Here is a 24,959-nt window from a genome sequence, read left to right on the forward strand (position 1 = left end):
ATTCGAAAGCAAAAACAACTAAAATATTTCTATATTATATAAGAATCAAAATGTTGGATGAAGTGCAAAACAATTATTTTTTAGATGTTTAAAAGTGATTTTGAAAAGTTAAAAGTTAATTTTAGTATTTGGTAAATTTTATAAAATCATTTTGATAAAATTAATCTATCCTCCAACGAATTTTAAAAAGCAAGACTATTCTGAAAATTAGTTTTATACTTAATGCAATTCCATAGATATCTTTATATATATTTAAAAAATCAAAATTATCCTCATTCAATTATAAAATAAAATCATTAAATTTAAAAAGTTATTTTTATTACCAATTATATTGAGATAACAAAATAAAAATATGTATTTTAATTATCAATTATTATATATACACAATAAAACATATTATTATACATGTTTATAAATATGTATATAAATTTTATTAAACGTTATATCTATCTCAGTCATTTGCATTCTTACAATAGTTTAACAAAAAGGTTTACCAAATGATATGACTATTTCTAAAACTCTAGTACTTTTTGAAAATAAATTTTACTAAGAGTTAGTTTGATAATGTTGTATCTTTTAAAAGAATTGGTGTTAGTTGTGCTGTTAAATAATTAGTTGTAGGGAGAATCAATTAAACGTTTAGTAAATTTTATTTTAAAAAGTATTGTGAATTTTAAAAGCAATGTATGTATTTGGTAAATCTTATTATTAAATTGTTGTATGAAAATAAATGATTGAATTGGACATAATGTTGAATAAATTTGATTTAAATTTATAGATATGTATATAAAAAATTTATTTTATAGTGTATATATAAAATTATTAACTAAATAAATATTTTTTATTATTAAGTTTATTTTTATTTTTTATTTCAATATAATTGATAATAATAATAAACTCTTTAAAGTTAATGATTTTATCTCCTAATTCATAAGAATAATTTTAGATTTTTTTTAATATACAAGAGGATATATATGAAATTGTATTTAGTATAAAAGTAATTATCAAAATCATATTTTGAAAAGTTACTCATTCCATAATTTTCGGAATCTACTGTAAGATAGTGTGATTTTATCAAAAATGATTCATAACAAAATTTATCAAACACCAAAATCAGCTTTTTACTTTTTTAAAATTATAAGGGATTCTAAATATTTAACTAATTCTATTCAAAACCAATTATTCTTAGGGTAAAACTGACATAAATTATTTTAAGGTGGATCCAAATTTGATTACATAATAAATGCCTAAAGAAAAAAAAATACAATTTTAAATTTTTTAATTTATGTATTATTTTACCTAACGGTCTTTTATTTTCAACATAGGAGATTGCACTACAATTTTGATATTATAATTTAAAATCTCCCTGAAAAAAACAGAAAGATACAAAATCAAGCTGATTTGATTTCATAATAATGTCATCATCTGAAATCTCTATGAAAATAAAGACACAAATCAATGTATTTCAATATTTCATAATAAATTTGTCCACAAAATATACAAAATTCTATATTTGTTATTTTATCATTTAAAAAAAATGAAGCTGGAAATTTCTATCATTATTTAATTATCTCATCTGAAATCTCTTTCATTACCAGTACAGTAAAAGTGTAAAATGCACACTTCTCTCTGTTTCTGTCTGAATATTTTAATTTGTTAAAATCTTATTCAAACCAAACGACACTGTTATCTGACAGGGACTCGCTTCCTGCTCGGTCTTTCTATAAATGCACAGATCAAGGGGAAATAAAATAAGGGAAAAAAGAAAAACCAACAGTTGTCTGCAAGCTGCAACAATAAACGCGTTGCCTTTAATTTAATTCATCCATTCAAATCTCCTACAAATCCACCATCACTCTGTTTCTTGACTATCTTGCTGAGTTTTAATTTCCCAGTTGGTTAAATTCTTTAAAAACGTCGTTTGTTAATTACTTTGGATCTGTTACTGAATGTGGGGTGGCCTTTTTCAGTCATGTATTTTTCGTTTTTGTTTAGATGAGTGAGATGATTTGGTGAATTTTGTTTCTTGTATTTTGATGAGTTGAAAATAAAATAAATATGGGATCTGCAAATGGGTTCTTTTCAGCCGGAGAGTTTAGTTTAGACTCCAAGTGGCTTGTTGATCCAAAGCTTCTTTTTGTTGGTCCAAAGATTGGAGAAGGAGCTCATGCTAAAGTTTATGAGGGAAAGTAAGTTTTAATTGAGCCTCAGCTAATCAGTTTTTTTGTCACTTGTTATTAGCTTCTTTGATTGCTAGAGTAAATTTCAATTTCGATTTTTGAAGTACAATTGTTGCAGCTGATTTAAAATTTGAGGCTTTAAGATTTCTAATTGCAGCACTTTTCATAATGTTGAGGCTTTGATTGCTAGAGTACATTTATTAATTATTGCTACAGTTAACTATCTGATGCTGTGATTTATGAATTCTTTTTGGTGTTTTCAGATATAAGAATCAAAATGTTGCTATTAAAATTGTCAATAGAGGGGAAACCCCTGAAGAAATTGCAAAGAGAGAAGCACGGTTTGCAAGAGAGGTTGCTATGATGTCCAGAGTACGGCATAGAAATTTAGTGAAGGTTGTTTCATTAGCATCCAAATGCAGTTGCTTCTTAGCTGAAATTCATTGCATACTTTGTTTGTAATTGATATTTGGCTTCAATGTTGTTAGTGACTAAATTTCACATGAAAAATAATTCAAGTATTTGAGTAACATCTAACTAGGGAGTCATTTTTTGTTTCCAGTTTATTGGTGCCTGCAAGGAGCCCGTCATGGTTATTGTGACGGAGCTCTTATTGGGTGGTACGTTGCGAAAATATTTGCTGAATATGCGGCCTAGGTGCTTGGACATACATGTGGCAATTGGTTTTGCCCTTGATATTGCTCGTGCAATGGAGTGCTTACATTCTCATGGAATCATTCACCGTGACTTAAAACCTGGTATGATTTTTGTTAATGGCTAGGCTAAGCTTATCAAGCTTTAATAATTAGTGTTTCCAAGGGGGTTGCTTGACGGTGCAACCTCAGTTTGATGGACTGCTACTAAGTTTGTGAATTTTGTAGTTTTTATTGTTTATAATATGGTCTCTTATACAAGAAATAAAAAACTTCAAAAAAAAATTTTTTTTTAAAGAAAATAGAAATTGTAATATTTGATCATCTGTAGCTTGTCTACATCTCTGTTCTGTCAGTTGTGCATATCTTTATTTCAAGTGTTTGTATGAATCTAATAAATGATGCGTTATAGTGTTATCTACATCTTTTTCTTTTCTTTTCATTTTTTTTTTTCAAATTTTCTGTGCTGTGCATATGATTGTTAGAGGTTCTACAAGTTTGTGTTTTGAAGGACTACAACTTGCTAATTCCCACTTTTCTCCAATATAGTACGTTATTGCTTGTGTTTCCCACTGTCATTGCTGTCTTAATGTTACATACCCCTTGAGAAGCATTCAACTTGAACTCCAAGTCTGAAATTATTGTAATATTGCTCTAAAGCTGATGATCTGAAGTTACATGGTCAAAATCAGTGGGTTGAATGGATTACTTTGCCTATTTACTCAATAATTTCTAAAACTTCCATATTCTCGATGTGGTTGCTCCTGTATTTCTTTTCTGCTGCTCCTAAGAAACAATTAACATGATATTGTGTAGCACATACTTCAAATCAAAATTTACCATAAGAAGTAGTTATGCTGGTTCTTTAGGTAGCTGGCTGATCTGTTTGTGACATTCCTATGATATATGAAAGTGTAAATATCTATGTAGCTTCAGAAATTAGCCTGTAATTATCGTCTTAAGCATCACGATAGATTTCAGTAGTTGCCAGGTAGGTTTGATTTTTAAATCATCATAGTAATACTTTGATGTTCCTAGATTTACCTTCCTGGGATGGTTCTAAACCTCATCTCTTGAATACTCTAATCTCTAGTAGGTGCTTAATAAACAGTTTGATAATGAATTTGACCTTAGTGGAAAAGTTTCTGCCATGTAGTGGATGGCGATTCATTTAAAATGATTTCTGATAATCTTTTAACTCTTGGACTTCCAGAGAACTTGATCTTGACCGCAGACCACAAAACAGTAAAACTTGCGGATTTTGGTTTAGCTAGAGAAGAGTCATTGACGGAGATGATGACTGCTGAGACGGGCACATATCGTTGGATGGCTCCCGAGGTATTTTGCTGTATTATATTTCAATTTATTTTAATTTTAATTTTTTTGAGGTAGATGTTCCATATGATATTAAAATACCGGTTATTCACCTTTGATGACAGCTTTATAGCACAGTCACGTTAAGGCGTGGGGAGAAAAAGCATTACACTCATAAAGTGGATGCTTACAGCTTTGGAATTGTGTTGTGGGAGCTTATCCATAATAGGTTGCCATTTGAAGGCATGTCAAATTTACAAGCAGCATATGCAGCTGCTTTTAAGGTGATTATATGTTCCCTTTATAATATGTTTACTGCTAAATTCTTCTCACGGGCGTTTTCCTCTGCATGCCATGAGAAAGGCACTCTTTTTTACATGTTCCAAATGCATGCTTAATTTAAGAACACCTGCAAACAACCCTGTCCTTGGCTCCTTGCTACTAATGGAGAGGGCAACACCTCACACACAAACAGTAAGATAGACTTCGGAGACACTACATGTTGAACAGGCAGAACTTGTCCAAACAGACTCATGTAATGGGAACATTATGAAAAAAATATTGAGCCATAAGGTGACTACCTGGTAGAGCCTGACCTTCTCTTAACAGAACCCCACATGTTGAGAGGGGTAACTACGTCAAGAGAGACTTGTGGCCCTGAGGAAGGGCTTCAAATCTAGCTACTCAAAGATGATGAAATAAATGAAAGTTATCACTGAAGATTTTCCATGAGAGTTGTATTTCATTTTCCTTGCACATGGAAGCATTGTAACATAGGAAATCCATCTAAGTAGGCCCATGTTTGTACTTGGCTTTTCCTATCTTTATTTCTTTTCTGATAGTCAGTTGGTTTGATGATAAGGACATTTCGTATGGGTCTCCCATCCTGTAATTCAATATGGCATTATACGACTGATAATTTCTTGGTCTTCAGTATTAAAATTAAATCCTGGTGATACTTCCAGCATATTTTTGGAATTATGTTGTGGATTTTATGTGAATTTTACTTTGTTGTTTCAGAATATGAGACCCAGTGCCGAGAATCTGCCAGAAGATTTGGCTTTGATTGTGACATCATGTTGGAAAGAGGACCCAAATCAGCGGCCTAACTTCAGCCAAATTATCCAGATGCTATTGCACTACATCTCTACGATTTCTGCGCCAGAGCCCGTCATCCTTCCTCGGATGTTTTCTTCTGAGAATGCAGTACTACCGCCGGAGTCTCCTGGAACAAGCTCTTTAATGCCTCCAAGAGATGACTCGGAAAGAAACCCAAACACCAGAATGGAAGACCAGCCGGGAGGCTTCTTCTTCTGCTTTAAGCAATGTTACTAGGAAGGTCAATAAACTATAGCCTTAAATGTTACAGATAACATGTTGATTACCCAAAAACCAAGAAGAAAAAGAAAAAAAAAAGGTCAATTTATTTAAATCTGTTAGTTCTGGTACAGTAGGAAGCTGTGTAGATTCTCATGTCTACGTTATCCTTGCATTCTCTTTTGCCCAAAAAGGAAAAAAAAAATGATGTGCCTTCAGGACCTTCGGAGTTGGGGTTGCTGTGATGTGTTATCATTGTAAAATAAGGTCATCCAAAGGCTTCTCCTCCTGTTTACACGAAACTTTTCTCGTTATTATTCCGAATTTGATTATACCAAATGACTTGAGTTGCAAAATACGAGCAATTTCACCAGTGCAAAGCAGCGGTACCAAGTCATCTGACAAATGGGCAAACGGCTAGGAGGGGTTTACATAGATTGACTATATGACATGGCAGTTGACTAGGAGCTGACTAAGATTATTGGAGGTAACTATCAGAAGGCGACACCTGTCCTATAAAACAATCCAGAGAGGATTCGAATCTGCATGACTGCATCTCTTCTTACTCTTCTTGATCACTTCCAGTTTCTTCTCCAGATGGCATAATTCAATCAACGTTATTGTAACATAAACACTTGCATACAGAAAGGTAAGATAATCAGCCAGCCCCTAGTAGGGTCGAGTGAGGGGACTCCCTGTTGTGCCTGGGTCTAAAATTAACCAATTTGTGGGAAAGTAAATGGTGGCGTGTGTGATTTCAAAAAATAAGAAAAAAAAAGATAATGGTGACATGGGTCTAATCAATAAATCCCAAATACAAAGCAAAGGGAGGGAATCTTCTCCGACAAGGATTCCAAAACAAAGGAAACATGAAGATAATGAAATATGATCATATATAGCAAGAGTAGAAATTTGGGCTATTAGGGTAGTCTAAATAGAGTGCAAATATCAATATTTTAAGATAGTTCTAAAAAAAAATTTAATTGTAATATTCATATCAGTGCTGCAGATTAATTGCAAGGGGTTCTTTTATTTATTTATTTATATATTTATTTTAAAACACAAATATGGCTTCTGTTACATGTACTGATATCTTTATTCTATTGACTCAGAGCTGTGATCTTACCATTCCTGTTTAACATTTTTCGTTTCAAAGCGGAAAAAGTGGGCTTGCAAAGTTGCAATGATTATGTTGATCCGGTTGGGTCAAATCAATTTGACAAAGTCCCACTTGCCCACAAATGAACATTAATTTCAATGTCAAATTTACTTGAACAGAGACAATAAAAGAGTCGTTTGCTTCTGTTTCCACAAAGAGCTTGGAGAGCAAGAAAGCAGCAGTCCCTACATCTCCATCCCAATACCCCGCCTTTTTACGATAATGCCACTGACTCGGTTTTCGAAGTTGCCAAGTGTTTGGCATTCTCGCGACAAGAACTAGCCTCGTGTCCGAACGAAAGCCTCGGGTTTAGGTTCAGTCAACTCTCGGGACCCACATTAAACCGAGTTCTAAACATCGTTCGTCTGAAATGCTTGACCCGAGCCTCAGGTTCGGAGGGCGAGCCTATCATAACGGATCCAAAGCTAAGTTTTCCCGCTCTCTCGCTCACACTCTATTAATTTCCTCGACACATCACTTGACTTAATAGGGTGGAGAAAAGAGAAAGCTTTAAGTAGCTTGTTAATAAACTCTAAAGCTGTAGGACTGTAGCTCTTCCTCTACCCGTAAAGTTCTGCTCATTGAAATGTCGAGGTCAAGGTTTTAACTGTTAATAAACTTGTTATTAGATTTATTTTTTCTTATTTTTTTTTAAATTTCAATTATGGGTTTGATTGAAAGATTGCATTTTTGTAACTTATATTGCATATGGAAATGTAAATGCTAGATGTTGGATGGTTAGCGGAATGGTTTGGATTTTATTTCTGGTGTTTACTTGATAAACCCATGCCAACTTTTATTTTTCTTTAAAAAAAAATTCTGGGTTTTTAAATTTAAAAGAAAAAGAAAGAATTGGTGTCTTTATTTGTTTGAAAATGTGGAGGGCTCTTGGAGAAAAGGCTGTTTGGAGTCTGATTTTTGCTCAGAATGTCTTATTGAGGATTTCCCGGATGTACTGTTCAATTTTATGAGAACAAAAATGGAGCTTCCCAGTATGAACAGTCAGAGCTATTAGGGCTTGTGTTGGATATTAAAGGATCAGAAGTTGAACTCTGCATCACCTATAGAGAACGATTAATGCAAATATTTAGTCCCATGCTTATTTTATTGAACACTTTTTTCCAATTTTGGGGAAGAAAGAAATTAAGTCCTCTATCATTTGAGTTCACTGATTGGGATTCTCTTGAATGATTGAATTTCCTGAACATTGGATAATCTAATAAAGTACGCAAGTTTCAACCTTTGGCTGGTTATTATTATTTTTTATGTAGCCCTAATTGATGTTGCACGCTCTGGAACCGGAAACATGCCATTTATAATTGCATCCATATCAACACTAATGATTATTTGTGCAATAGGTTTCTAATGATTTACGTATGTAGTGTGTCCTTCTCTACTTGCTCTTTCACACTAGTTTTTACTCATTGATTACATTTGCAACTTTTTTTTCCTGCTTCATTTCCTTAAACATGATGTATAATTGAACCTTGAGTTTATCGACGTGTCATATTTGCAGAAGTTGGCTTGTTAATAGTAGGGCTATTGCAAAGAAAGTGAGAAATGCGGCTCGATCTTCTGCTCAACTAATCAAAGACTATGGGGCAAATCGGGAGTGCCCAAATTGCCATTATTTCATTGATAACAGTGATGTATGTTGGAACCTTACATTTTGCATAAATGGGCGTGCTATGATCTTCCTTTGATTTGCATGTGTTGGCTGTTTATGCCGACTGTGATTATAGAATTTCTTTTTTCACATGTTACCTCTATTAGTATTATATCTACTGCTGCTTCTTCGATACAGGTATCTCCTGAATGGCCTGGCTTGCCTATTGGTGTTAAGTTTGATCCATCTGATGTAGAGCTCTTAGAACATTTGGCAGCGAAATGTGGTGTCGGAAACTCAAAACCTCACATGTTTATTGACGAGTTTATTCCCACAATTGAAGGGGACCAAGGAATTTGCTATACCCATCCAGAAAATCTTCCTGGTGAGGGAGCTTTCAATCTTATATTTGTCTTTTGGTTTTGCTGCAAGATGCTGTTTCTTTTCTATTGACTACTCTTTCTGCACAATTATGTAAATTATTAAATTGAAAGATATGAAGACTGCTTATTCACACATGCTCATGAGGCTCTGTCTTGCTGGAATGCTGGTTGCTTTTGGCTATTCTTCACTCTTTATTGCCTGTTTTTTCTAGATTGAACTTACAAATTAATTTCCCTGTTTTATTTGGGTTGATTGGATTTATGTTTCTTTTACTCTTGCTACCGCAAAAAATGTACTGAACTTTTTTTGGCTTTGACAAAATTGGACTAAGAGGATGCATGCTTATGAAATTGCAAGTTAATCAAACTATTGTTTTAATCTCTATACCTGAATTTGTTGCAGGTGCAAAGAAAGATGGAAGCAGTGTCCATTTCTTTCACAGAACAACTAATGCCTATGCTACTGGACAGAGGAAGCGTCGCAAGATCCAGAGTGAACATAGTTTAAATGAAGAGCATGTTCGCTGGCACAAAACTGGTAAGACCAAACCTGTGATAGAAAATGGAATTCAGAAGGGCTGTAGGAAAATTATGGTTCTTTATAAAAGCACAAAGAAGGGTACCAAGCCAGATAAGTCCAATTGGGTGATGCATCAGTATCATCTGGGAACTGATGAAGATGAAAAAGATGACGAATATGTTGTATCTAAAGTTTTCTATCAACAGACAAAGCAGCCTGAAAAGAATGTTGATAGTCCAATCATTGAAGTTCCTGATAATTTGATCCCTGATTCAAGTCCAAGGACCCCCTTAACAAATCCTCCCAATCCTCCCCGGCCAGGGAAGTCCATGGTGTGCGATGATGTTGCTGATGATAATACACTCAAGTCATCTGCCCAGGTAGGTAGTTATTTTTTCTATACATGAATTTTTGGCACATTTTGATTATAGGCTGCCATTTTGTATTCAGATATGTTTGTTGCATGTAAAATTGTAGTAAAGATTACATGGGTGGTGAGGATATCAGTTAAAACTAGTCTTTTAAAAAATAAACCAATAATTATAACAATAAGATTTGTTTGCTATTGCTGATGGTGGAAATTTTGTAAAATAATTTGAACACTTAAATCATTTTTATTCACAAAGCAATGATAGTTTTTGGACGGATAGTTTTATAAAATTTTTAATGAGGTAACATGATATTTGCATAACAAATTGTCACAATTTTTATTTCAATTATTAGCTAATTGTTAAGTTCCCATATAATTGGACCTGAGATTTGAATTTTAATTTCCTGTTGGTACTTATTGAAGTTTAATTTTGTGGATTAGGAACCATTGCATGTTGCAGAAGCATCTCATGTCCCTCAACCAGCTGTGAAGCTTGAGGATGATCAGGGGTACATAACTTGTTTGGCAGGCGAATCCGAGCCTCAGGACATTGGAGACCCTGGTTTGGATGGCATATATGATTCTTTACTATTATGCAAGGAAGATATCAGCTCTAAAGTTTTCTCAGGAGTCAATAATGTCTCATATGCTGACATTTTCCACAATGCACATCACATGAAAGGGAATGACAGTGCACCCTGTGGAATTGCTGACCTGGAGAACCTAGAATTCGATACCCCACCAGATTCTCATCTTGCTGTAAGCTAAGCTTCTTTCATCAATGGATCTTCCTTACAGGCTTGCAGTCATGGAAATATAATTTAATATAAAATTTCTTCTCTCTGTATCTTGCAGGATTTGCAGTTTTCCGATGAAAGCATTTTGGGTTGGTTAGATCGCATCTAAGGAACTATGTCATGAACCAAAAGCATTGCATAGACAATAAACTCCCTAATTTTGTTCTGTCCCAGGATTTTGGCTGAAGTTTGTCTTGTTTCTAAGTATTTTCTTCAGCAGCAATGAGTTTAACTTGATTGCTGCAAGGGAAGCAGGGACTTTGTTCTTTCCGGTTCATTAAGTTTCAAGGCATCTGAGGCGGCCTCTCTTTCTGGTGTCAGAGATCGTTAACAGTACTTGATCAAGTAGAAATGTCACCAGTGGTTTTGTGTTGTAGCCTCAATTGCAGCATATTTGTTGCATGTTTGTTTACCATTAAGGTGCTTTAATTCTGTGGTTGATTTCTGTACTTACGTTGCTTCATCAGTAAACCATGAATACTTACGTTGCTTCATCAGTAAACCATGAATTAATGTTTATTGATTTCCAAGCTTGTTTGTACTATCTCAATACTTGTAAAAACTAATTTTATCTTGGCTTAGGTGGAGATTTGCAACATGTACAAAGTTACTTACGTATAACATTTTGTTTTTTCCTAATTTAGATCTTCAACTTCGATCATTGAGCAAGTTTATTTGATATCTAAACACTCCAGTCAATGAGTTGAAAGCTTGAAAATATGTCAATGCCACGACTATGAGATTATTAGATGTGGGTATTACAGTGTCGTAAGTATTGCCCCCTTCAATTCTATTACAATTTAGTAGGAGTAAGCGACTAAATATTGAAATGGTTCGGTAATTACACATGATAAATCAACTTTTATAATTATTTATTGGAAGATTGTTAATTTCTCTCCTACTATAATTAATATATAGCATTTGCCCTTTGACTACTTTTATAATAGCTAATAATCTCTTTGACAGCTTAAGTTTATAATATTACTATTATTTTCCAGTACACTCTTATTCATATTTATTATAGAAAAAATAAATCATATGAATGAAAAAAAAAAAAAGAAATATATGTTATGATGTGAAAAAAATTAATAATAAAATAATTTTCTTGTACTTTTTTATTTTATAAACATTTTCTTATAAAAATATATAAGAAACTTATTATAAAATGATAAAAAAATTATTATTAGCAAACTTGAATTATAAATAAAAATTATTATAAAATAAATAATGAAAATTTTTTCTTGTACTTTTTACATTTAATTTTAAAATATTATAAAATATTTATTAGAAGAAAGTGTTTACAAAATAAAAAAGTAAGAGAAAAAATTTTATTATTAATTTTTTTATTCACATCAAAATATATATTTCTTATTTTTAATACTTATTTTTATTTTTATTTATGTGATTTATTTAATCTGAAATGAATATAAATAAGAGTGTATTTAAAATAAGGATAATATTATAAACTTAAGGTATAAAGGAGGTTATTGAATATTATAAAAATAATTAGGGGTAAATAGTATATATTAATTATTATATTTATTTCTTTTCAAGCCTTTATTGTATTTGATTTTTAAAAAAAGTAGGGAATGGGCATGGTTTAGTCAATTTTTTAGATTGTACTTTTGCTGAAAGAGCTATTGAGTGTCTAATTAAATAAAATTATTTGAAAATGTATCACACTTTTGTTTGCACCATTACCAAGGGCTAAATTTCAAAAACATGCAAATCATGAGGGTAATATGGTAATTACAAAAAAATCTAAAGCCATACTGGTAAATTCAACCGTCACCATCTCTAAAGACCCAAAACCCTGAAAATTGAAAAACCCTTGTAACTCATGTGACTCGAATGATAAAATTTTTTCGATAAATTTTTTTTTTAAAAAAAAAAGAACCATGAAATGAATGCAAAACAGAAACAGTAACAGCGATTTGAGACAAGAAGATCAAATGTTTGGTACAAGGAATATGCAGAAGCAATGCTTCAAGACTCTCTCTTGTCTCCTCCAATCCAATTCCTGCTCTATTATTAAGTACGTTTCATACTCTTTTCTCTAAACCCACAAGCAAAATTATCATTAAATAAAAAATCAACTTCTGGGTTTTGATTCTTTCTTTCAAATTCCTTTGCTAAAGCTTTGGTTGTTTGTTTGCCTCAATCTGCTGTCAAAATGTCAGCTTTGTTTATGTTCGTGGTCATATATTAGCTTTGATTCAATGCTCGGATAAATGCATCCTTCTTAACTTGTTACATTTGACCCCTTTTGTTTTATATTTTGTTCAAATGCATTAAATTCATATCAGAAAATGAGAAAATGAGAGCGAGTCTTTGAAAATTTTCCATTTTTAATTTGTCGGGTTTGGTGTGCTTGTGTTGACTGAATTACAGGAACGTAACATTATTGAAGGACGTGTGGCCGAAAGTAGTGTCATCCAATATGATTCGACCAACTGCTCATTTTTGTGATGATAATCGTTTCTTATTCGCACCATTGAAGTATCCCTTCAATCGGTGGTCTCGCGCCATGTCGACTTCTAAAAGAGGGAGGAGCATGCGGAGCAAGGTAGAGAGGAGAATGCAAAAAGAGTCCGGTAAGACCATGAGAGAGATTCGAAGAGCAAAAAAGATAAAGAAGAAGCTTATGACTGATGAGGAGAGGCTTATTTACAACCTCAAAAGGGTATCTTCATACCATTATACATAGTTATGATGTATGCTTATGGCATACTATAGGTTATCAATTTTGAATTTTGATAGTCGCAGTTGTTCTTTGCTTACATTGTTTTACTTGGGAATGCTGTAGTATACAAATTGGTCTGTTTAGCCTAAGTAAACTAGGAATGAAGGCTGCTCATGTCTTCGGTCAGTTATTCACTTATGTTACTGCTGTTCTAGATTAATTACATGAATGGATTCAACAGAAAAGTATCTGACTGTGTTGGATAATTCAAATATCTTTTCTTAGAAATTAATAATAATCAGTTATATGAAGCAGATAGGCTATCGAAGTGAATCATACATCAAAAGCTGGGCCTTCTGATGTCTGTTTTTGGAAGATCTTACAAAGTACTTTCTGAAGATACTTCTGTATCTAACTAAATATTGTTGGCTTACTTATGTTACCATCAGTCAAAACGAATGAACACTGTCCACCATCATAGATTCCCCAATCCAGCATTAGCTGCTCTCAGTTACTTTGAATATGGATCACCGAGTGATGCCCTTAATTCCCATAGCTTCTGATGGAAAAAATTCTCATATTCTTGAGTTGTATCAGAGTAGTTAATTGGACCATCATCCGAGGTAGAGCTTCAACATCCAAGATGAATGTCAGAGTCTATTAGTCACATGAGAGACTATAAGCATAATGGCACTAAATCCTGTAGTCCAAGTTTCCTTTTGTACATCATCAGAGATATAGATCATTTCACAAAATGCTTTTTTTTCAGACCTTAGAGATTGAATGTTCAAGAGAATGTATCAGATTTAGGAAAAATTATGTTTAGAAGAAAAAGAAGAAAATATAGAAGAGCAAAAGAGACTCTCATATGATGTATATTTTTATTTTACTCCATTTGCATCCATAAGTCTGTGACTTCTTCATATGATCATCTATTGTGATAAGTTCTGGTTATCTTTAATGGATTTGGAGAAGCTGTAAGTCTCACTGTTTCCACTTTTATCGATATTTTTTTCCTTGAGCCAAGGTTTCTGTAGTTACACTGCATTTTTTCAATCTTTTGGTTCTCTCCTCTGTTTGTATCATCGAATTAAGTTAGTGGCCTTTAATATTTTTAAAATGTTAATATTCATGTGCTTTTGCCTTTGCAGTGATCAATCACGTTTTATTCTTCCGGTTAAATGTACTGCAATATTCAAGTTTTGATCCCTATTTTCTCTGTTTGTAACATCTTATTGATTACATACACTCCTCTAAGCAACTACGTTATTGTATATAACTGTTGCAGGCTAAAAAGAAAGTTGCTTTGCTGCTACAAAAGCTTAAGAAATATGAGCTACCGGAGTTACCTCCGTCTGTGCATGATCCAGAGCTATTTACACCTGAGCAGCTTCAAGCATATAAGAAGATTGGCTTCAGAAATAAAAATTATGTTCCTGTTGGTGTTCGTGGAGTCTTTGGAGGAGTTGTACAGAATATGCATCTCCATTGGAAGTTTCATGAAACCGTGCAAGTTTGTTGTGATAACTTCCCAAAAGAGAAGATTAAGGAAATGGCAACCATGATTGCAAGACTGAGTGGTGGCATTGTGATTAACATACATAATGTGAAAACGATTATCATGTTTCGTGGCAGAAACTATCGCCAGCCCAAGAATTTGATACCTTTCAACACCCTTACAAAAAGGAAGGTCAGTAAATACCAATGTTTCTCTGTCGCACTCAACCGCATCTTTATTCTCTCTATTTCCCTTTTGCTTTTTTTGTTAATCTGAACATATTGTACTTCATGATATTTTACAGTACTATGTCCTTGTGATCCAAGATATTGAACTGAACTCTATGAAGAAATTCCACCCTGTATTTGCTATGTGTTCGTGAACCCAGCCCCAGCCCCAGCCACAATCCTGTCTTTACTCTCAATCTGTGGCAAACACCAAAATAGGCCAAAAGCAATTAAAAGATGACAAACCTAAGGGCCTAGTTCTTCATCTGGTGAACAAATGTGCACTTCTATTCTGTTGATTCTAATTATCTGCTCTGTAGCCAATTGGATGCTATAACTATTCATGACGATAAATCATGCGTTGGATGGAGAAATGGACATATAAAAATATGGTGCAGGCAGGGTTACACCAGTTTGTAAAATGGAGAAACATACATCTTAATTAGACAATGTATTATGATGTCAGCTTATGGTTCTCACTCTGCAAATCAAGGTTTAACAATTCATTTTCTATTTTCTCATCTTTACCTGCAGGCATTGTTCAAAGCGAGATTTGAACAAGCTCTTGAATCTCAGAAGTTAAACATAAAGAAGATAGAGCAGCAGCTCCGAAGAATGGGCACCAACCCCGAGGATCCAGTTGCCATGGCAAGCATCCAGAGAGTTGCTTCAACATTCTTCAATGCAATTGACCAGAAGGAAGGAAGCCCTTATGTCTTCCGAGGAGAGAGAGAAGTGTCAGTGGTGGAACCCGGTAAACGTATAGAAGAGTCAGAACCTCCTGTTGATAGTGACCAGGAGGAATTGGACAAATTCATTGCTGAAATAGAGGATGCAGCAGATAAAGAATGGGCTGAAGAGGAAGAAGCAGAGAAAGAAGAGCTTACTAGAATTAGGTATTGGGATAGAGAGGAAATTGGAGGAAGGTTCAGAAGATCTGAAAACTTTAGAAACAGTGACATGGATGACATCAGTAGAAGAACAGTAGGTTGGAAGGATAATCGTGCTAAGAAAAGAATAATTGATAGCGATGACGAGCATGATTCTAGTGATGTTCGCAATGGGAGTGATCTCCAAAGTGATGCTTATGATTCAGATGAAGCTCATGATGAATTCAACAGATCTAGAGTAGAAAGAAGGAAGCAAGACAAGTTTGGAAGAGCTCGAGAGTATGAAGGTCGGAAGAGAAATGTGGAAGCTGATTTTAGTCGAAAAATGACAAATGAAGATTCTGAGTCAGAAAACATGTTTAGTGATGTTGAAAATGCAATGTGGAAATCTGAATCCGAGGATGAACATGATTCAAGAGCATCAAGGGCAGAGGCAAATCATAATTACATGAGCAGCAGCGATGATGAGGATGAATTTTATGCCACAGTGGGGAATAAGAAGAATGGGATGAATGAATTTGAGAGTGAAGCTGATAGTTCTGAAGCGCACAATAAAGTGAATAATAGATTGAACAAGACACAGAAAGAGGCAGATGAGGCTTGGGACAGTGATTAGCTCAATGATTGCGGACTATTGTTCCTTTTACGATTGTATCATGCAGGCTGATGAAGGAATATCAAATTTTTATTTTTTTTTAAAATGATCTAAAGTGACCTTTAACGAAGGTGTTATTCATTCAGCTAGTTGAATTGTACCCTTTCCTCTTTCAGCATTGTGTGTAAAATGAGGATGCTTTTGAAGGTTCAAACTCGAATGCAAACGAAAAAGCTCCTTAATGAAGAACATCAAGATTTCAGTATTCCTTCTGCAGAGCATTTTAAATATGATTCTTCATTGCATTTCAACTGACCATATTTTGTTGATTGGATGGGATTTTATTTTTCTCACAGGATTTTGAAATTCAGTTAGCTTAGACAGCTTTCAAGTGCAGGTAACACGAGAGCAGTTGAGATAGAAATTTTCAGCATCGTGACTTTTAAACAATATATATGGGAAAAAAAAAATAGTAAAATAGTAAAGGTAATACGTGTTTTTCATCAAACAACTACAGATAAAATCATTTAACTTTTAAATTATAGTGATTAGCAAATAATTTATGAGTTGTAGCTTAAAAATCACTAACTGTGTAGCATTCCATCTTGCATTCCTGTCGAATGGGGGAACTCTCTAGGTAAACCCCTGTGATTTGGGTTAGATACACTACTAGATGGCAATATTGAACTAAGCCTTAGTTTAGAAAATCCAAAATTTGTTGGTTACAACTTTTTTTTATTTTTTATTTTTTTATCATTTAGGATTTTTAATGGCGACTTGAGGGATGTTTGACGAAAAATTTAGAAATGTATCAAAAAGTTGAAGGTTTTTAACAGAGAATTTAGGCTACAAGTCTACAACCTCAATGGTGGTTTTATGTCCACTTGAGTCCCCATGGAGCTCGTGATAAAATCCCCTTCTCTTTCATTGTAGATAAGCTATATATCTAGAGTCGGTAAAAAAGCTTGGGCCGTTCCAGCCCAGGCCCATCCGCGGATTTAAAGCCCAGTCTGCATTAATTAGGCTTGAATATGAGTGAAAAAATACAAAACCCGTATAAACTCGACCTGCATAAGGGCTTAATATTTTTTTATATTAATATTTTCTATTTATTATATTGTCTTACTAATATTTTATATATTATTCTATTATGAACTATTATTCTATTATACACTGGATAATTATCTTTAGTTTAATTTTTTTTACTTAAAAATTTATTTCAAAATAAATGAAAAGCCCTTTTAAATTTGTATGGATTTTTAAAAGACTTAAGCATATTCTCGATCACTTAGTCCCGGGCTTGAAAAAATTCGACCCATGCCTTAATTTGCCAAACCCTATATGTATCTCTCTCTATATGTCAAGGTAAAGAATGCTGCTATTTACTTTAAATTCTGGCTTTGAAAGTCAAAACACACTGTTTGATTTAATTTCATTTGATTTTCATTTTTTCTTACCAAACTAAACGGTGCGTTTTAACTTCTGGGGAATAAATTTAGGACCAGAATTCGGGGTAAATAACTTTTCCCCAAGGTAAAAGCCTCATCTTTAATTCACGTAAATTTTTAAATTATACTGTGCAGACCTCTATAAATTTAACTGTACACGCGGCTTAACTATTTGTGTCCTTTGGTTTCTAAAATTGTCTATCGAATTCTTTCTGAAAAGAATGAAAATAATAATAATAATAATCGTCCTGTCATTATTATTTTTTGTTTTAAGAAAAAGGTCCACGCGTCGTAGAAGAGAAGAAGATGTTTCGAGAAATATTTAATTTGTCAATTTAGTACATAGTGTGTATTAAGAGGATAATAAGAAGACATGGGACTCAAAAAACCAAGTCAATTTGTCAATCTTTAGACGGTGACCACGCACGAACTTGTCAACCATATAACCGCCTATCAGCCCCGCCCAGCCATGTACTTTTGCCAATTAATAACTTGCAAATTTAATCGCTGGGAAGGCTGATAACTAAACATTCAACGAATCGTATTACATATGGCTTCGCATGGTTTTAAAATTTTTTTTTAATCTGTTTTAAAGGCCAGGAGACTAGTGTAGCATACAATCATGTTGATTGGTTCAAAATAAGCACTTTTACAGGAGACTCTCTCATCAGAATTTTGCCTTTATGGTCAGGTTGTTGAAGCTGAAAGGAAGTGAAAAGAAAAAGAGAAACAAAAAAAAAAAAAAAAAAACAAGTACCGAGTCCAAGCGAATAGGAATAAATTGCACCGATTTTGCTATTGATTAGCATTATCTAGTCTCACTTTTTTGGTAATTTTGCCGGTAAAAAGGTTCCAGTAAATATAAAGTAGCTGTGTAGGTTGCGAAGAATATTAATTAGAATACAAAGGTTCTGTAAGTTCAACTAACATAAAGCCAACTTAGAAAGATTAATAGGTTTGTGTATTTGGCCATTCATGTTGTGACAAAACATATTAAAAAAGTCGGTTGTTCGGAGGGTTTATTTAAAAAGTTTAGCTTTTGGGTCGAGTTGATTCTTTTTAAAACAATACAATTATACTTACTTATGTCAGTGTTTGATTAATATACTAAATTATGTTGTGTAACTTAAAGAAATGTTAAAGAATCATGTCACTAGGTAAGTGGCAACCCATTAAAATATTCACGAAATTTGTTTCTAAGTTTTAATAGAGGTAGATATCTTTTCGTATATGTGTAAGAGTAAGATATCTTTTTGTGTATATATATATATATATATATATATATTGATGCATAAAAAAGTATATAATGTCAATATCAGGTCTCTTTTAAGCAAAAACCAACAACTTACATTTACATTTACCTTATGTTTGGGTAGAAATGAAGTTGAATACTTTGTTGTATACTAAGGTAAATTTTGTCATCTAGGCAGAAAGAAAGTCTAAAATGCTCCTGGTGTATATATATCTGCTTATTAGATTTTTACCACCACATACTCTTTCAGTGATTGGGAGGTAAAATCTTTTGGAAGGGCTTATTGAGAAATTTGGGTGAAGCTGGCCCTCCGAAGAGAGAAATTCTGGACAAAGAATCAAGAAGCATATGAAGTTAGGGTTTCAGCCAGCTAAATTGAGTTGGCATTTCTAGACACTGCTTTAGATTCTGGAATCACAATGTCAAATCGTTCAACTACTTACTTGTCAATCTGAGTAGGCTTGCCTTGAGGGTTACATTTGAACTTGATTCATTCTATAATGCCACTTCTTTTAGTGTCAAAAACTGCTGCCAAAAAATTTATAAAAAAAATGCTTCCATTGGTTCCACGGGCACCTCAGAAAATTGAACAGTAACATGAAAATAAAAATATTGGAAGAGCTGTGGCATATACAACATGACTCGGATTCCATTTTGCTCATTTAGACAGCAGGACCACTAAATTTGACAAATACAAGGCCAAGATTTGCAGCAATAAAAGGCCAAGCAGCACGTGTCGACAGCTTCTCTGATGATAAATTTCATACGAAAGATGGTGACAGCAAAAAATTGACTCCCACTGAAGCAGCTGCAGCACCAGGCAACACAACGCAACAATGGACAGTTTAAAAGAAGATAAGAACAAATTCAATCGTTTTGATACTTTAAACTTATTAGGTGGATGGTGGGCAAATGTTATAAATCCTCAACATCAAAGTTGGATACAACAAAAGGAAATTGTGTGATCCACTCTGAGGAGAATCCATGAATCTGTTAATTTGATTTTTTTTACAAAAAAAAAAATTGCACCATCCTTGTTCTGAGAATAGAAGTAAACAAATATTCACTCAATCATTAAGGATTTAGACAGAAAGAAGACAGGGAGAGAGACCTAAAAAACTCGATTTTAAAAAGTTGAATAATGCTAATTACAGTATCTGCAATCGGGTGGAGAAAGAATAAATCAACACTATTGAGTAAGAAAGAATAAATCAACACTATTGATTAAGACTCGGAAGAATGTACAAATGGATGACAAGTTTAGGCAACACAAATTGTAAGAAGACTAGATGATTAAAATTAGTCTAAGCATGCAAAATTCCCGTCGTACAAAAGGCCGCTGGGAATGTCGTTCTGCACTTTATCATTTGGGGATGGATTATGCCATATTGACAAGATGTTGTATATGTAAAAGCTTGCCAAAATCATGAAAGCTGCTTTCATCATCACAACAAGCTCTCTCTCCACTTGCAAGATCTGATATACCTCCCTAAAAGAAAATAAAAATATACACAGAATTCCCGCTCAAAATCCAAGTTTCCATCAACGCTCTGTAAAGAATGACATAGATTTTGTTGGCTATAAGGTATACCTGTATCAAAACCACAACCATCACCATCAATTATCCGATAAAGCCCATTCAGGTGTAGAACACAATCAGCATCTACAACATTTACAATCACAGCACCTATCCTCATAACGTCAGCCACCTTCTCTCTTGCAGTTGCCAGGCAAGAGATACTTGTACTTCTCGGAGTTGTTCAACAAATATGCAGGAAGATGAACTGCTGAATAAGAATGAGGTACAGGACCCATCTTTCCAATGATCTCCTTAAATGTGTATTCCTCAGGCAGCATGTCAAATAGGTCAGCTCCTTTGCATATTACATCCTGAATTCTTTTGGGGTTCAAGTAATGAGAGAACCTCACCCGGTCATAGTGGCTGTAAGCCTTCATCTTGAATATGAAATCCCTTATATGGCGGAAGCAAAAGCTACAATGCCATCCCGCATCCGAGAAAAGAAGATCAGTTTGACGATAGTGAGCATATCTAGTCTTACCCCTCTTATACTGGTGAACTGAAGCTCTCCAACTGTTATTATCAACAAAATACTCAAACGAGTACAAGTAGTTCCTCAGCTGAAGATGGAGGATAGACGGAATGTCATCACACCACCTCAACAGATTAATTGTGTGGGCACTAGGTATCTCATCAACATCAGACATTATCAACAAGTCATCATCTTCTATACCCGCTATTCTAAGAAGCTGATCCAGTGCAACTCTCTGATATGCCTCCTCAACAAATGGATTTTCACCTTTCTTAAATCTTCCCCCAATCATCCCATAAGTCAGACGAGGCTCCACAAATTTAAATTTATGCCGATTGCTGGCAAAGAACAATGGCTTGGGTAAGCCAGTAAATGTCGAGTTCGACTCAAGAAGTACAAACTGTGTTATGAAAGGATACAACTCCTTCCATCGAATTGTGAGAATGTCTTCTTCAGTACTGAACAACACAGCATCAAAGACTCGTCTGGGGGACTCCCGAATTCCCCACCCGTGAAGCTTGCAAAGTCTTTCCATTGTCACATTCTCATGGTAATAATGAGGGATCTTGATGAAGGGCTTTGGAGGAGATTCCCATAACGGTCTGAGGAAATAGCTAATCTTCTGACCATGCAAATAGATTCCAAAGATGAATACTGGGATAAACACAAACACGAAAAACAAGGTCTTCAAATCAAACCCACGCAACATACACCGAAGCCTCGACATTGTCAGCCCCACACGAGATGCCTGCTGCAAAAAATCACAAACTTCATAACATACCCGATTACACACATGTAAACTCATGCCAAAAACGCGCACACACATGCACAACTTCCAATAAAGCTATTAAAATGTTAAAAGAAAACAATGATATAACAACAATCATGCATAATCAACAAAGTTTAAGGTCAAAAAGTCTAATGCAAGTTGAATTTCACAAAATCAATTCCACCAGCCAAAATGATACACATGCTCAATATATATGCTAATTATTGCATTTACATCAAAACTGAGAATACTACATTCCCTTTCTTAAAATTAGCCACAAAAAGAAAAACTGAAAAAAGGGGGGGACAACTTTTCTATGGTCAAATTAATTCCTAATGCAATATCAATTGAACCTAGAAACTTAAATTATCAACAATTGGGTATGCAGAACCTACAACTCCAAATTCAAAATCTCAAAAACCTTGACTTTTCAATCAAATAGAAACCAAACACAGAACACAAATTTTTATTTCCTCTCCAATTCTGTTCGTTCATTCACACAATTTCATACAAAAATTTAGCAGAGAACCACACCAAAAAAAAATAAAAATTAAATTAGATTAAATCAATTTTTTCCATAATCTACAAAACAATAAATCAAAACCAAAAGGACCCCACAAGGAAAACTTTCAAAAAAAATAAATAAATAGATAAAAAAATAAAAAGTACCTGACCACAAACATCTTCACAAATATCATCAGTCTTCTTAGAACTATAGTACCCATCAGTCATGATTAGAAAAACAAAAAAAAAGTTAATTAATTAATCCAAATCAATAATTAATCTCCGAGATCGTTTCGTTCATCGCCCAGATCAGCATCAGCCCGCGCCAAAAGCTTAATGACCAAATTTTCTCTCTCAAAAATCTGGCAAAGAAACCCTTCCCTCGCTCGCACCAACGATCTTAAAATGCACTCTCTCTCTCTCTCTCTCTCCCCCCTTCCAACGCTGCTCCTAATTATAGCCGTTTGGTAGTTTTTTTTTTTTTTTTTCCCCGAACTTATTTTTCTTCTTTTTCTTTTTTTTAATCTCTTCAAAAGTTTCAATTCTTATTAAACTTTTCCCCTCTCTCTCTGTTACACGGCTTGAGTTTTTTTGTTTTAGATTGTCACGCACTTTATTATTTTTTTATCTCCGCCTTTGATTTTGTCGTGCTAGATCCGACGGCCGAAATCGGTAACACGTGGACCTAGGGAATTTTTGCGGAGACAAATCGTATACAAATGGGAGCCGTCTCGCGTGTGGATTTTTGGATTTTTTTTTTTCACTAGAATTGCGTTAAAATTTTTAAACATGGTAAATATCCTTTCAGAATCTATCTGGATATTACCAGAAGGGGGTTGACATGTTGACCCTTTGAGGGGAGATTCAAAAGGGTGTTTTGGACTTTGCTTGTGTCATCGAATTAGCGTACATGGTTTTTTCCGGAGTTAATTGTTTCGTATCTCCCCATGTTTGACCTGGTCAACCCTTTCACTGTTTTTATTAGCTCAGTAAAACAATAAAACCTAATTAATTAAATTAATTAATTGAAAAGGAATATATATATGTATAGGATATATATATTCTCAAACTTTACCTTAATGTATATGCAGATTCCAATACATAAAAGAATAAGCAAATTGATTTTAATTTAAACTGTCACGGTTAACATTTTGTGTGGGACTCTTTTGATATTCTTTTCTGCAAAATAGATTTCACAATCTCATAAATTTCGAAAAATTGAGTTAGAAGTATGTTCAATATTTCTGAACAAACTAAAAATACTAACAAAGGTATTTTTATGTCCATTTTTAAAATATTAATTGTTTTTTGTGTTTGTGAAGCAAAAAGCAATTAGCTTAACAATAAAGCCCTTTTTGTTAAGACGGTTTTAAATTGGTAAGAATTTGGGAATACTTTTGTTGGAAAGTTTCCGCGTATAAAAGGAGATAATCTTTTTATTGAAGGGTATGATATAGAGACAATTAAAAGAGAGAATAAAGATAATATAAATTAGAACACATTACATTAGGAAAAAGACAATGTTACAAATTCAATTTCCACCGAAGGAATTACATATCTCTCTACCTAAGTTAGGTTATACCAATCCAAAATCAATAGTTTAGTATATGTCACATTTGCTGCTTGTTAAACAACTAGAAAGTCATAGAAAACTACTTTTAAATTAATTGTAAGTTATATGTAATATAGTATAATAGTTTCAAAACCAGTTGATTTTACTTTATCTATACTCTGTCTTTGAAGCACATCAACAGGCCTTACAGTTAGAGAAACAATTTAATCGGCGTACTAGTTACTCAAACTTTTTAGGATCTCGAAATGTTGTTTGTAATAATTCAAACCCGACTTGCTAATTCTACAATTTCACTCCTCCAAATGAAGCTAGTAAAACTAGTGAAAGTGGTCAAAGCAGCAAGAGCCAGTCCCCGAGTTCGGGATTATGCTATTTTAGTTGCAGGGAAAATGAACACTAGATGCCAAAGCGTGAAAAAGTAGGAAAGTATGGTAAAAGCTTATTCGTAGGCACAAAAGAAAGTGAAGAGCACCATGAGGAAGAAACCGACGACTCTACTAGTGCCAGTGCACAATCAATCCATTAAAGATTTTTGTGATAGCGGCCTAATGTTGATAGTAAATTGAATATTCTTCATTTCTAGACAAGTAATCGCGTTAAAATAATTTTCAGGTTACTTATACAATTAGGGAAAAAATATGACGGTGGTTGGAAATCATGAAATGATAACTTTGCAAGTGTCTTATCTTAAGCCTTCCTCATTAAATGCTAATCATTTGGAATATGATAACTTTGCAGATGCCTTATCTTTAAACATTCCTCGTTAGATGCTAATAATTTGAAATATCACTCATAATGCTCTTAGTTTTCTTTGTTCTTCTATTGATTTCAAACATGTAATATTGTAATCCAGTTGAAGTGTAGTGTTTGGTCAAAATTAAGCGATGTGATAATAACATGTTTATTGATCGTGTCAATACCGTGTAACAAACCTAGACCCATTTATAATTTGTCACTCGCTTAACACATGTTAATAATTTTAAAAAATAAGTATTTGACATATTCTTACTATATGTTCTCTAACATTATCTGCAATACCTTAATTGATTTTAGACCCAACGTAATGATTTTTATTTTTTTTGAAGTGTGGAAAATTTACCATAATTTTAATTGTGTAAAAAATGAGTTCGTGAATCAGCGTTCAAAATCGAACGAAATACAAATTACAAA

General features: G+C 33.7%; 4 protein-coding genes across 8 annotated transcripts; 3 read left to right on the forward strand and 1 right to left on the reverse strand.

Moving 5' to 3' along the window:
• Nucleotides 1–1,673: 1,673 nt before the first annotated feature.
• Nucleotides 1,674–5,803, forward strand: LOC102614316 (serine/threonine-protein kinase STY13-like). The gene is made up of 6 exons (XM_006470164.4): nucleotides 1,674–2,189; nucleotides 2,444–2,576; nucleotides 2,743–2,938; nucleotides 4,047–4,171; nucleotides 4,273–4,431; nucleotides 5,168–5,803. Exons 1-6 carry the CDS (start codon nucleotides 2,059–2,061, stop codon nucleotides 5,480–5,482), a joined length of 1,059 nt encoding a protein of 352 aa, XP_006470227.2. The 5' UTR covers nucleotides 1,674–2,058; the 3' UTR covers nucleotides 5,483–5,803.
• A 141-nt stretch (nucleotides 5,804–5,944) lies between these two features.
• On the forward strand, nucleotides 5,945–10,829 carry LOC102614019 (SUPPRESSOR OF GAMMA RESPONSE 1). Of its 2 annotated transcripts, XM_025095214.2 has the most exons (7): nucleotides 5,945–6,113; nucleotides 6,743–7,223; nucleotides 8,140–8,272; nucleotides 8,428–8,614; nucleotides 9,016–9,512; nucleotides 9,944–10,261; nucleotides 10,358–10,829. In XM_025095214.2, exons 2-7 carry the CDS (start codon nucleotides 7,210–7,212, stop codon nucleotides 10,406–10,408), a joined length of 1,200 nt encoding a protein of 399 aa, XP_024950982.2. In that variant the 5' UTR covers nucleotides 5,945–6,113; nucleotides 6,743–7,209; the 3' UTR covers nucleotides 10,409–10,829. The 2 variants fall into 2 exon arrangements, with proteins under 2 accessions (XP_024950982.2, XP_024950983.2); XM_025095215.2 differs by lacking the exon at nucleotides 5,945–6,113 and having other exon boundaries at nucleotides 6,614–7,217.
• Nucleotides 10,830–12,098: 1,269 nt separating this feature from the next.
• LOC102613713 (CRM-domain containing factor CFM9, mitochondrial) lies at nucleotides 12,099–16,460 on the forward strand. The gene is made up of 4 exons (XM_006470162.4): nucleotides 12,099–12,334; nucleotides 12,691–12,982; nucleotides 14,271–14,672; nucleotides 15,242–16,460. Exons 1-4 carry the CDS (start codon nucleotides 12,207–12,209, stop codon nucleotides 16,211–16,213), a joined length of 1,794 nt encoding a protein of 597 aa, XP_006470225.2. The 5' UTR covers nucleotides 12,099–12,206; the 3' UTR covers nucleotides 16,214–16,460.
• Nucleotides 16,461–20,089: 3,629 nt separating this feature from the next.
• On the reverse strand, nucleotides 20,090–22,792 carry LOC102613133 (uncharacterized). 4 transcript variants are annotated; one of them, XR_369722.4, is made up of 3 exons: nucleotides 22,382–22,791; nucleotides 20,484–21,694; nucleotides 20,090–20,381 (listed from the first exon to the last, which is right to left on the reverse strand). XR_369722.4 is itself a non-coding variant. In XM_006470160.4 (3 exons), exons 1-2 carry the CDS (start codon nucleotides 22,442–22,444, stop codon nucleotides 20,594–20,596), a joined length of 1,164 nt encoding a protein of 387 aa, XP_006470223.2. In that variant the 5' UTR covers nucleotides 22,445–22,792; the 3' UTR covers nucleotides 20,090–20,483; nucleotides 20,580–20,593. The 4 variants fall into 4 exon arrangements, 3 of the variants coding, with proteins under 3 accessions (XP_006470223.2, XP_052291179.1, XP_006470224.2); XM_006470160.4 differs by having other exon boundaries at nucleotides 20,090–20,483; nucleotides 20,580–21,694; nucleotides 22,382–22,792; XM_052435219.1 differs by having other exon boundaries at nucleotides 20,090–21,694.
• Between the last annotated feature and the right edge of the window lie 2,167 nt (nucleotides 22,793–24,959).

The sequence above is a fragment of the Citrus sinensis genome, chromosome 2 (assembly GCF_022201045.2).
Source record: "Citrus sinensis cultivar Valencia sweet orange chromosome 2, DVS_A1.0, whole genome shotgun sequence".
Taxonomy (NCBI): Eukaryota; Viridiplantae; Streptophyta; class Magnoliopsida; order Sapindales; family Rutaceae; genus Citrus; species Citrus sinensis.

What these genes read in the sequence shown, in the direction of transcription:
- LOC102614316 (XM_006470164.4), top strand. Translation starts at nt 2,059, where the DNA reads ATGGGATCTGCAAATGGGTTCTTTTCAGCCGGAGAGTTTAGTTTAGAC. An exon ending in GCTAAAGTTTATGAGGGAAA is followed by an intron (nt 2,190 to 2,443) that starts GTAAGTTTTAAT and finishes TGGTGTTTTCAG; the next exon opens with ATATAAGAATCAAAATGTTG. An exon ending in TCACCGTGACTTAAAACCTG is followed by an intron (nt 2,939 to 4,046) that starts GTATGATTTTTG and finishes TTGGACTTCCAG; the next exon opens with AGAACTTGATCTTGACCGCA.
- LOC102614019 (XM_025095214.2), top strand. An exon ending in ATTTCATTGATAACAGTGAT is followed by an intron (nt 8,273 to 8,427) that starts GTATGTTGGAAC and finishes TCTTCGATACAG; the next exon opens with GTATCTCCTGAATGGCCTGG. An exon ending in CACCAGATTCTCATCTTGCT is followed by an intron (nt 10,262 to 10,357) that starts GTAAGCTAAGCT and finishes TGTATCTTGCAG; the next exon opens with GATTTGCAGTTTTCCGATGA.
- LOC102613713 (XM_006470162.4), top strand. Translation starts at nt 12,207, where the DNA reads ATGCAAAACAGAAACAGTAACAGCGATTTGAGACAAGAAGATCAAATG. An exon ending in AATTCCTGCTCTATTATTAA is followed by an intron (nt 12,335 to 12,690) that starts GTACGTTTCATA and finishes ACTGAATTACAG; the next exon opens with GAACGTAACATTATTGAAGG. An exon ending in ACACCCTTACAAAAAGGAAG is followed by an intron (nt 14,673 to 15,241) that starts GTCAGTAAATAC and finishes CTTTACCTGCAG; the next exon opens with GCATTGTTCAAAGCGAGATT.
- LOC102613133 (XM_006470160.4), bottom strand. Translation starts at nt 22,444, where the DNA reads ATGACTGATGGGTACTATAGTTCTAAGAAGACTGATGATATTTGTGAA. An exon ending in GTGAAGATGTTTGTGGTCAG is followed by an intron (nt 21,695 to 22,381) that starts GTACTTTTTATT and finishes GATTTTTTGCAG; the next exon opens with CAGGCATCTCGTGTGGGGCT.